General features: G+C 30.9%; 1 protein-coding gene across 1 annotated transcript in view; it reads right to left on the bottom strand.

Annotated features, from left to right (window-relative positions):
* LOC130451580 (uncharacterized) overlaps nt 1–13,288 on the bottom strand; it is a 238,042-nt gene that overhangs the window by 31,539 nt on the left and 193,215 nt on the right. The window contains exons 7-8 of the mRNA XM_056790681.1: nt 2,750–3,040; nt 15–129 (exon numbers count right to left, since the gene is read on the bottom strand). Of these exons, the coding sequence (XP_056646659.1) occupies nt 15–129; nt 2,750–3,040 (406 nt within the window). The remainder of the gene's footprint in view (nt 1–14; nt 130–2,749; nt 3,041–13,288) is intronic.

Below are 13,288 nucleotides of genomic sequence, written 5' to 3'. Positions count from 1 at the left end.
CACTAGGGACTTACCAGGTATGTTTTGTGTTTCAGCAATTCTCAATATTTCTTCCATTGTTTCAAAACTTAAATTGCCATCCATTATAACTAATGGCGCTCGTTTTATGGTTGGTTCTTGTTTGAGAATCTATAAATAAAATTTATAAAAAATATTCTGAAATGAGTTTTTATTAAAAAGTTAATTCCAATCTTAAAAAATTTTAACATCAAAAATAGTTGTAAAAATAATGAAAGGAATTGGAAATGAAGATTAGGAATATACAACCTCTAGTTCAAATAGAGATAGTGCTAATTACAGTGGTGCAACTACGGGATGGTAAGTGAGCAAAATGTATTGAAGTTTCAATGCATTTGTAGAAAAAAATGAGATTTTGTACTTTGCTAAAAACTTCTGAGTGGACAGTGCGGAATGAGGCACCAGTTTTGCACACACGTTTCGCATGTTAAAGTTTCTATGTATTTGCTTCACACATTCTTTGTCAATTCTTATAGATTTAGCAATCGCACGAATGCTTGCCGAAGGTTAGATTGACCAAAATTACCGACATTTTCGATATTTTAATCCGTTTTTGACGTGAAAGGGCGATCCGAACGTGAATCATTTTCAACATCTCGGCCATCTTGAGAACGATTAAACCATTCAACAACACCTGGAAGTGACAATTGCTACACACTTGTTTCAATATATAAGTTTCAGTACTAGTTTTTCCAAGATTCATGTGAAATTCAAGAACAATTCTTGTTCTATTTTTACGGCAAAACAAAAAAGTAGCACCCATTCAAATGGCTACACTGGTTTAACTACAAACTCGGTAGACATCACATTGGAAAGAGTAGGCTTCAGACTAAACAACTGACAGTCGCTAATCTTTTGCGCATGTGTACTTTTTCTATAGAAGCGCTAGTCTCGTTACTAAATAGCCACACCTCATACACCTGAAACATTTATATTCGTTCGGCATATATCGGGGTGTCTGGCCGAGAGTATATGGCAGGCATTGAGATTTATTTTTGTAATAATTTATGTTTTCGATTTTCTTTTGGACAAGACATCTAAAAAAGAATTTGCTAACTTATTTAAGTTTTCCTGAAGTGTGTAACGTATCTCTGTTATTTCTCACAATTTCTGGCATTCTTAAGTAACTTGACTATTCCATCCATTGAAAAATCTATGGCCCGAAATTTGATCTTAGATGTAATTAGCTCTTTTGCTGAACAGAAACTCTGAGGAGAGGAATTTCGATATTTAAAATCGTGTACTTGGACTACAATTGTAATTTCAATTCAATAGATACTTTTAATTTAAAGTGAATTATTAGAAAATCAAGTAATTAAAAAAATTTGTATGAACCTACTTCATGTAGTGATTTATTATTAAACTCTTACAAGTAAAAGTGTATGAATAAGAAATATAAAATAAAAGTTACTATTTTTGTTAATTCAGTCTTATTATATTGAGACTGTTGATGACTACAGGCCTTTTACGGTATGGTTACGCCACTGGCAAATTTTTTATTGTCATGAGATATTGACTTTAGTTTTATTGAGTTCCTTTAACTTTTTTCTTTTTAGACTTTTTAAGTATATGTTTTTCTTGATAAATCGTTTTGATTTTAGTTTTTTTTAGATAGAAAATTAGTTTCAATAAACAGATAAAAATTGACGTTTCGATCTATTTTTTAAGTTTTACTGGGCAGGTTCATGTATCTTCCCTATAAATTCTATTGTTGTATCTCTCTTTTCCACTGAAATAATTTGTGGTGAACGCAAATAGTCAAATCATAAAACATTGCAAATATTTCCATGACAATATATGATACAAGTAATTTTGTAAATACTTGTTTATGAGCTAAATGATTCTAATTTTAATGATATGTAAAGCTAGGTACAACATCCGAAATTACCAACGAACATTATGACTTTTATAACCACACAATTGACAAAAACTCAACGTATGTAACGACTAAATAACTAAATGAAGTACTCCTTTGATTTTCGGTTGGTTATTTAGAATATCAATATCGATTATTCTATAAATTTTTTACTGATTTTCAGTTTTACCAACGCCGGGTATTGAATTGATAACGACATATGCCGTGTTCAACTGCGGTTTGACAAGATTGTATTTGTCAACATAGGAAGGAAGCTTTCGTTGAAATATTTTCATTTTTGTTAACTTCACGTTTTTTCATTTATTTCTCAATTTATTACTTCTACAACTCTCACTTCACTCCTAGCTTGTTAATTTGCTCGATAACCAAACCTAGACGGTATTACACTATATTCCACTTAGGAAAGCCTTACGTATCTGAACTAAATTGTCTTTTTAAGACGCCTCCGAAAAAAATCAAATTAGCTTATGAGTAGGTTTTTTGTAGTTTAGAATATTTGTTTTTCGTTCTGTAACAATCAAGGGGATCTATCAATGAGGTGACGTTTATTTTAATCGAATTTTCGATCGTGTCATCGCTTAAAATATACATCTTGTGGAAACCTTGTTTTCACAGAACTCGATTCCAGCAATATACTGTAAGTATGTACAGCAAACTTAGCGGGAATTGAAAATTAAGATTGTATTTATTGAGATGTAGGGTCGAGAAATTGTCGACTACGTTAAGCACCTCATTAAGAGAGATACGTCAATATGTATATGATATATAAATAAATAAAATTAATAAATCATATTTTATATATATTTTCTGAATCTCATATCACGAGACTAATTTAGGGTTATTAAAAAAACTTACCAACTCAGGAGTGATTTCTTTGTGTATCGCCATATCTCCCATCAGCACTTTACAGTCACCTGCTTTATCGAAAACTATTATACAATTAGCAGTTCCTTTGGTTTTATTCACGTTCACAAAACGACTACATTCTATAGGAATAGATGCCTTTATCTGAATCCCATGGAAATCATCCCCAACCATAGTTAAAAAATTTGGAGGACAGTCTAGTTTGAACATAGCTTCGCAAATGTTTCTACCAACTCCTCCAGCGGTATACATAAATTGCGTTTGGTACATTTTTCCATCTAACTGAAAAAAATATCAAATTGAATAAAAAGTTTCTTAAGTTCAATTAATAGAAGAAATCATAATATGAATTGTGTCATGGTAGTAGATACTCGATTATTCTAAAAAAAAAAAAAATGAACAACACACTATAAACAAAAATAATGTAGGATAAACATGATAAATGTAACCGACATGGGGATAGAGAGAGAGAGAAGATTGTTGGGCTTACATCTTGGTTGAATAAGAAAAATTTAAAGTGGGATATGGTTTTATTTGAGATGATAATGGAATATTTTCCTCTTCAGGGCTGGAGTTGGAATGTTCTTTTGGGATTGTATTCTTATTGTGCGTACACCCGCTATTTCACGTAGAAAGTAAAATGGCTCGCAAAGCGTAGTTAAGTGAGACATAATAGGCGAAGGGCGGCTGCATTATTTCCTCACTTCGGACATTTAGATGATGTACTAATTCACCAGGGTACAGAACACCTGCAACAGCGACGAGTGGTGAGGTGTGGTTGGAGTTTTGGATGTCGACTAACAGTAATAGGGACACCGTCGAGAAAGGATAGTACGTTTTTGGGAGGTTGTTGGTAGGAGGTTACTTATAGCTGAAGAAGTGGATAGGGTATTTTGTGCTTAGAGGGAAGGAGCTGTCTAATATCCCAGGTGGCGAGGAGGCTAATTTTTTCTATAGTATTGTCTGATAGTATGAATACTTATAGGGCTAACAGGTCGTTCAGACGGTTAAGTATCGGAGTCATGCCTATACGAGGATATATTGAAAAATTCTTAGTCTACTATAGAACCATACAAAATTTCAAATGTTAAAATATTTTATTACTCAACATATTCTCCTCTTAATTGGATACATTTATTACAGCAAACCTGCAACGTCTCTAGACCTTTAAAAATATATTTCTTCTTGCTCTACAAACCAGACCTCCGTTGAAAGGAAATTTACGACCTTTTAAACTTTTTTCAGTTGAGGAAAGAGATGATAGTCGGACGGAGGCAAATCTGGAGAATAAGAGGGGTGTTCTAGTAATTCAAACCCGAAACAGAAAATTTACCTCTTTTGAAGCTTGCAGTCCAATTTTTTATGGTCTCATATCTTCGTTAATCTGATAACCTTTTAACCCTTTTAATTACAGGTACTTGATGATGGCTCGATACTTCAATTTTTCTATTTTCACAATTTCGGTGGAGATCTTTTTTCTTTTAAATTATTGCGTAACTCTGGTTTACTTTTTTGACGTCAAACTTACACTTACACTTACAAACTACACTGACACTTCTAATAAGTTATTGTTCGTTGCTATAGTAACGCAATATTTTGTTTATGCATGGAACTGGTCTAGGCTAACTAGATATCAATACATCCTCGTATTGATAAAACATATGTGGCTGGTGTAGAAGCGTAGAAGCGGCACTTATATTGGCAGTTTATGAGAATTGACTATTAGCGAGACAAGATATTTTACTGATTAGATTTCGTAGTTACATTTTTCAACCTACTTTTTACTCTCTTTAACTCCCTTCTAATCCTTGCATGTTGCCATTGGCTAGATATTGAATACACTGGTTACACAAACTTTGTAATGATTTTTAATCATGTTGATGCACCCTCATTAACAATATATAATAATTTTATTTCAATCATATAAAGTTTTTTGTGATATCATCTTTAGAGACTATAATTTTTAATAACTTCACTTAGACGACTGTATTATTATTGCATTTAACTACTTTACATCTTATATACGTTTGTTACATTGGAAACATTCCGAATGTGTTTTAATAACCCCGACAGCTTTTGTTATGTGTGTAAAGAGTTAACTTTTACATTCTAGCGTCGAAACAGAAGATTATGTAAGTAATTGTTATTTTTGTTTGACTCGAACAAAAGTCTAATTACACTAACCATTACCTAACGAGTGACTTAATTTATGAACCGTCATCTTCAAAATAACTGCACTTTTGACACAAAGTAATTCACTATTTAGCACCTGATTTGATTCTACCTAAAAAAGAGTGGAGCTTTGGGGTTTAGATCAAAAGACTGGTACTTATTTTCTCCTTAGTTTCGAGATGGTGGTGATGAAATGAAACTTTTCTAAAGCAAGTTATTTAGACTATTGTAATAACGATCTCGATTGGTGAATTTATTAAATTTGGAATATGATCCATAGCACTGGTCATTGTTCATTAACTCCTCCAAAACTAGTTTGAAAGTAGTACTGCTGTTTAATAGAAATTACCTTCCTTCAGTCCCAATTGCTCATTGTTGTGATATGAAAGTGACTTATGAAAATATGTGAATACGCTTGGAAAATTTTTGGCGATTTTAAAGTTATTGCACGTTTGCTTGGACAACAGCTTGTTTATTCAAAATTTTGCTGTTAGGTCAGGCAAAAAATGTATAAAAGCTATGACTAAAGATGGCAAATCTTAAAGGATAGTTTCGTTATCAGCCTGGAACTCGCCTGGAATGTTTTGTAAGCGTTGTCCAAAAAATTCTAGGAAACCATAATATAATTTATTTTCGTCAATTCGAAAAGCATTTCGGTTTGAGACATAGTTCTTATAACATTTTTATTTTAAGTATGAATAGTATTGTTATATCCTATCTACCCAAAACTGTCGCTGTGTTAATCAATAAATATCTTGAATTATTCATACAATTTTTCGTGTAATCTGTGAGTTTTTTGCTTAAAACGGACCTGCTTCTACCCTCACCAGTCATTCAGATATTTGAACACGTTCGATAGGAAAACGTCGTCTGTTACATCATCACATCACTCCTAATAGAACTAGTAATCCTTTTTTTAATCTGGAAAATCCTTTGATGCCTGCGTTGGCATTTTTCGATATATTTTCATGATATTTCCATTGAAAAAATAAGTGGCAATTTGTAAAGTAAAATTGCATTTCCTGGCACAATAATTAGCTAAGTTATTATTTTAGAAAATGATTTGACATTTGAAATTATGAATTGCAAGTTGAACTATTCAGATTCTTTTAACGAGCAACATGCTCGGGTACTGGTTATAAAAAAATAATTTCCAGAAAACAAAAATATTAGAATGTGAATGATGTTCCGAAGCAACACTATCATACTTTCTAACAAACATTTTGAGAATTTATTTACTCAATTTGTTGGCCATTCAATTTTCCCACTAACAATGTTCTAGCGTAAAATACACAAGGAATATAGACAGGACCGTACTACTTGTAGTTTCTGATAATTTTTTCAAACGCTCAGTCTATAATTATTATAATTTTATATGAACAATTTCATAAAAAGTGTGGTTGTTATTGTTACTTTATTTAATATTTCTGTTCGATATTTTCTAATAAATTCATTTACTAAAACTTTGAGTGTTTTATTTAGTCATCTAATATGAAGGATGCAATTACCTCAGAGCAAAAATCCTTGATTTCTGACGTTTATGCCAAAATCAAATTTTTTCTTTTATTTACATTCATTTATTTCAATTTATTCATAATGTACTTCATAACTTCACATTGTATTGAAAATACAAAATTTTAGCTCATCCTACTCTATTTATATTGAAATCCGTCTGTTTACAATTTAACTGAAAGTCCAAGCATTAGATGTTTACTGCCCAACTGACATCTGACTTGTTAGAACCTTCATGCTAAAAAATTATCATCTAGGTATCTTTAGAATTATAAGCAACAAATAGATTTAGTAAGTTCCGAATATCGACGACGGCATTTCTTCAAGAAAGGACAGATTGAACAATTGAAGAATTCTACAATGTCATTAATTGAATTATTAGTACGATATTGTATTATGATACATTTAGTATATTTCATGTTGTTACGTTTAAAATATTAGTATAGTTAGAACTTTTTACAAGTTGTTTTTGATTTTATCAAATATATTAACACAGTAGGTACGAAAGCGGAACAAAATCAAAAATATTTTTCCCAGGAAGAAAGGGGAAAATGGATAAATCATATAAATCAACTGAAAGTTAAAAAAAAACATACAAAATAGCCAGGACTCATTTTTTCGCCTCTTCAAAATATCAAAATATAAACGTTTCAAAAATACAATCATGACCGAGGTTCTGAAATCGCAAATTCATATTATTTCAGTTACCAAAGGAAAGTATATATATCTTATATAACTTTGTGCAATATACCAATTTTTTTTATATATTGAAATTGGTGACAAATAATTAGTACTGAGATTAAGTTCATTTTCGGTTCAAGATGAATAAATACATAACATTAGAAACATGATATTTCAAAATACGCCCTATCTATCTATTGTAAAGATTCCGATCGAATAGGTAATTTGCGTCACTTTCGTAATAAAAAGTAAAATCGGCAACAATGTACTGTCGGTTCGAATTTCGAATATAAAGAAAACTTCACATTTAGTTGGGATCCTTCCAAAAAAATTTAATTGTTGAAAATAGTACTGTTTGTTTCAGATGGCACTAAACTACGGGTTATTTTTATGAAGAACGAGCGTAAAAGAAACTAGATGGCGTGCATAATTGCCTCAAATGGTTCTAACATTGTCACTGTTCTACTATCCTATTCTTTTTACAATGCCTGTATTATGTATTCTTAAATGCGATGGTACATGGCGTGGTCGCCACAAGAGTAACTGCCGTGCAGTCTTGGATCTGCGATCGTTGCCACATAAAAATAAAAACGGAACTTTGACATATATTGCAGATGAATAATTTAATTTATTCGAAGTATATTTTTTGGTAAACGTTAATGTCGAATCTAAGGACGACTCATTATATTTAGAAAAACAAACAAGTTTTCTATAATGATATTTTCGACAATACATTTTATTTTTCATTCACACTTTAATCAAATTATTAAAATATAAACACGTTTGTAATTTCTAGAAATTAATCTCGAGACGACAAATTTATTGGTTCCATAAAAAAATTTGAATTTTTGAATATTTTGAACATTCTGTTTCCAAGTCACAGTATTTTGGATAGATCCGTCATGAATTTATTACGTGACGCATTAGTGCTAGTTATCGATGAAACTAGTGTGATATCGTACAGTTCGTATTCCCTTAATTCATTGTAGTAGGATACGATTAAGATTAAAATTTTACAAATATATCATAATATCTATTCTTATTTTGTGCATTGTTTACATTGGAAATTAGTTAAAAAAATTTCTAGGCAAAATTCCGTTAACACTTAGTTGGGAAAATATTCACACCAGACAAAACGTTGATATGCGTTTCCCGGGGTCTCGTTAGCACAAAAGGTAGTTTTGTCGTTCTATAATGAATAACGAAGGATCATTAATCATTCTTTAATTCTGTGTGAATGAAGTTCATCCATATAAAGGGAAAACAGTAGGGCTATTTTCAAACTGTAGTGAGTTGTGAAAAGTGCCAAATAATTAGAAAATTAGGATATTAGAACACTTTATCGCATTAATAATCCATAAAAGATGATTAAATGTTATTATCGAGTACAAAGGTATGAAAAATATTATTAAGGAACAAATGGTTGGATGTTAATTGTGTGTTTATTTGCTCATTATGGTTGAAGATTGAAGTCACTTATATTCAAATGAAGATTTAAAAATATTCACTAAGCAAACCATCACTGAAAGAAAATACTGAGCAATGGAAGAGATCATAGAGCTCAAAAATAATCAGTCAAAATAATGAGTAGAAGAAATAGACCGTATAGGCATAAAAAAATCAATTTTAAAGTAAATTTTAAGAAACAAGCGTGATTTTGTTGGATAAATATAGCAAACTAAAAATGTTGGAAACTACATGCAAGATATATTTGAAACCAAAAAAAAACTTGACTCTTGAAAAATAACAAGAGAATTGACGAGCCCGAGTGTAACGAAACGAAAATACACGAATAGTGAGAAACAGCAATGTAGTTGGCTCAAATAAAATCCGAAATTTGTGAACTCATACCAGAGTTCCAAGACCAGGTTAAAATATTTGTAAATATATCTAATCGTTACATAGCAATATCTGGAGAATAATTAATTATTAGTTTTGTGACGTCGTCGTAGTATTGCACAATCAGCCTGACGATTTCCCAGTTATTGGCCTCATAAAAGTTATACTTGAGTTTATTGAAAATTTGAGCACTATATTGCATCAAAATCGTTACAAGAGGGACACTATTTTAGAGTCAATTTGAGAATAAATCTCATTTATTCGAGTTATAAACTTGACGCTTAGTCGACTATTATAAATGATTAATTGTGTTTTCATGGAATGAAATCAATAAATGAATAATTAATTTTACATTTAGCAAAACATATATTTAATTTACAAATATGACAAAACATTTATTGTTTTGCTGAATAATAATATAATTGTTTTTTCTTGTTGATTAGAACAACAAACTAATCAACGTGCAAAGAACAGTACCGAATCTTGATATCCTCAGATTCTAGCGTATTTTGTAGTATAAAATTCCAATATATAGTCTTAAATTTTGTGAAACTTTTCAAACAAACTGCATTCTATCGAAATCTTGAGTGGATGAAAGCTCTCATTGATGTTCGACCGACATTTTTGATGCTCATGAATATAGAGCATGAAGTTTGATGTTTATAATAAAACAGTATGAAGTATAAAAATGCACATACGCGGTTTACAAGTTTTTTATAGATGCTATTTCATATTTGCATCAGTTGGTTAATTTTATATTTAGACATCAAAAATTGTATTGCACATAAGTAATATTTTTGTATTGAACAATTTTATCACATCTTACATATTATGCTGTTTTTGTACTAATCCAAACTTCGCAATAAATATGGCACATTACTTCGAGCTGTTACAAAATCAAGGTGAAGTATATCTAGATATCACATGTCTCTAAATTTAGATCGTTCATGCCACAGTTAAGAAAATCTTTAAAATATATTTGTATCGGTAGTAAATCAAATTTCTTTTGATGTTAATAACTTGTAGGGGGTTATCTCAAACACATGCCAGAAAATTATTTGAGATGTGATAACAAATACATAACCAGCGTGTTATATTTATCTATGTGTAAATCATTTATTCTATTTATATTTTATTTATTATTTATATTTGTGTGTTTTTATACGAGTATAATACTCTAAGAGTTTCAAGATCTTTAAGATTTCTGTAGCTCTTGCCTTAAACTAAGTACCGATTTTATAATACTTAGTCACTATCACTCAATATATTATTTAATTCTATTCCGGGGTGCGAAATAGAAAAATATTTACCTCCATCTTAATCATAGCAAAAGTTAAATTTGTAAAATTGAATCATTACAATCACAATATTTTGAATAAATTATTCCAAATACAGCTAGTTTGTTAATTTTATTTGCCGTTTTAAACACCTGAGGCTTCATAATTTGCTTTGGAAAGCTTGGGAAAGTAGTGAAATGTAAATTGAACGAAATTTGAACATTCCGCCTGATAAATAAACATAAAAAAGTTATTTTTTTTATATATTGAAACGAATATCGTCTTGTCAAAAATCTCTTTTAGTATTACACTAGGTATTCTCACTACCTGTTTCATTTGCGAAAACAGATATTGTGTCGGGAAAATGATGGATGGCTTCGATATTTTGTGAATGCATGTAAGAAGGGTGTTTATTTCCATAGTCAGGACTGAACCGCCATTCTCATACTGAGAATTTGAGGTGCCCATATTTTTGTAGAGTAAGGTGACAGTGATATATAATCCAGTTACAATAGAGTCTGATGAATGCCCTCTGTCCGTTCTTTGAATTCATAAAATTTAAGCAATTTGTATATAACTTGTTTATTATGAGGTAAACTCGATATTCTTGCTGTCATAATTCCAACGAAGACACTTCTCTTTTGAGATACGATAGATATACTCACACATATACTTTAAAAATTGAATCCTGAAGGCTTCTGGAATCAAACATTTAGTATATGCATCGGATGCGGCGAACACATGAATGGTTTATTAAATTATACTGCAAACACATTCAAAACCATTTATCGCAGAGCAAATGCTTCAATTGCTTGTTTCAGTTTCTTTATTTTCCATCAATTGAATATTTAAATTTTCCCAAGACTAACGTTGGCAATATCATCATAAATTTGATATACTGAAGTAGCTTGTTAGATTCTTAATCCTAATGAAAACAAACACTTCGCCCGCACCATAAAACAAAATTTGTTTACCTTTTTCAAAAAATAAACTTATAGGAGGTAATAAAATAAGCGGGTATTTTGAAGCTTTGTAGATGAATCAACAAAAACATTTTAAATTTCAGCAATTTAAAAGTTGTACTTTTACTGTAGTGAAGAAATAATAGATAGTAATGAGTAATTATTTCGGAAAGTGGATATGTTTTATTAGAGTAATTCATATTCGGATTTTTAAATGCATTTAATTAAAATTGAAAAATCTTTAAAATCAAACATAATTGATTTGTTACACTTGGGAACTACTAAATTTCTGGGTTTGCAGACAGAACCGGCATTTGGAGTAAAACTATTGTAATGGACTAGAACAAGTTTGACTATTAACTGTTTTTGACATACATTGCATGAAAAACATTGTTTTGGATGAAGAGACAAGTATGAATAAATTTTAATGTCCTATTGTTAATTCAATAATCATTTGCATTTATGATTGGTTCTTTCCATAACGTCACTGTAGATTTGAATTTTCGATTGGATTGGTGCAAACAATATTACCAGTTTGTTTCCAAATGAATATTCCAGGTTATTCATTAAAAGTCTTCTGTATTATTCCGTTAGTATCCCTAGCAATAGTATTATGCTCAAATCAATCTTCTTCTTTGAAGAAATCAACTAATTTGATGACGTTTTAACTTCTTTGAAACTATGGTTGTTCTATTAGGTGTTTAGAGTAGAGTGTTTTCAAAGAATTAAAACTTCTTATCAAATTTTTGGTGTTGTAAAAGAAAATCATTGATATGAAAGCATAGAAGATGGTATAGTGTTCCCTGAATATGTGATACAGGAAAATATTATGCCATGAGACTTATTTGGTGACACCATTGCTGCACTTATTCTAGCTAGTGATTTTGAAGCTTCCGTGTAAACTTGAATAAAATTGTTGTAGTTTTTCTGTTTAATACTGTGAATATATAAATAAGGTCAAGAGGGCAGCTCGAAGACTATATGGTAGGCAAGGAGGAAATATTGTTGGGAATTTTAAATTAAATTTTTAAGTTGTTTAACGTCCCTATATCTGTCAGTGTTATCGTAAATTCGTTTTGTGACATTAGTTGATGAAGCAGCTACATAAACAGTGACGGATTTAGGCTTGCTGCCGCTCTAGGCCCCATTCGATACGCCGCCCTTGTTAAGTTGTAAGCCCTTTATTATTAATCAATTTGAAACTTTCTTTTTCCTGAATAATTTGTAGCTGGGATATTCAAAAAAATTTGGAGACAATGGCCATGTAATATATTTCATATTTTTTGTGCAGAGCGTACATCTTCCTTTTGTGCTTCTTTGAGTTGATTATGGATATAAATAAATTCATTGCCTAACGTCTCTTTCAAATCGTCAGTTACTAACTGACTAGTTTATAGGTAAGATTGTTTAACTAGTTTGTATCTATTTCAGATGAATCATCAAAATAATTGGAATTTTTGTAAAGGTTTTCAAATGTACTTTTACACCAGGATAATTGTAGGTACACTTAGAGTGTCTAGAATAGGGTAGTGAATATTTGTGCGCCAAGTTTTTTTGGACAAAGAAAGGTGTTCTTCCATTCACTAGTGAGTCATATGGATGAAATTTCCTATTTTAATGATAATAATCATCCAGATCCAGATAGTGCGTTAGCTTTTTATTCCTATTCAGAAAATGATCTGTTTCTCATGTCTTGAAGAAATAAATCCAGAAAACTATAGATCTGTACACCTATGATAAATCAGCTTGAGATTTTTTGAGCTAACAAAATTACATTCCAAGCTATGATTAGAATTGCTGTTTCTAAATGTTGCAATTTCCGCTACAATCCCGTATCTTCAGATCCCATAGTCGGTTTTTCATCTCTGCTTTCGGCAATAAATTTAAGTGCATCAATTATAGCAGACTACTTTTTTTCTAATGCATTATGTCGAAAAGACCAACGAGTTTCAAAAGACACTTGACTTTAAATTTGTTCGCCGCACCTATATCTCCCAACGATGTGTAGATATAGTAAATAAATTGTGTAGTTCTTGTGAAGTAGAAGTCAAATACCGATTCAAGTGCACATAATCCTACCAAATTTC

The sequence above is a fragment of the Diorhabda sublineata genome, chromosome X (genome assembly GCF_026230105.1).
Source record: "Diorhabda sublineata isolate icDioSubl1.1 chromosome X, icDioSubl1.1, whole genome shotgun sequence".
NCBI classification, from domain to species: Eukaryota; Metazoa; Arthropoda; class Insecta; order Coleoptera; family Chrysomelidae; genus Diorhabda; species Diorhabda sublineata.
This window is presented reverse-complemented; position numbering and strand designations above follow the sequence as displayed.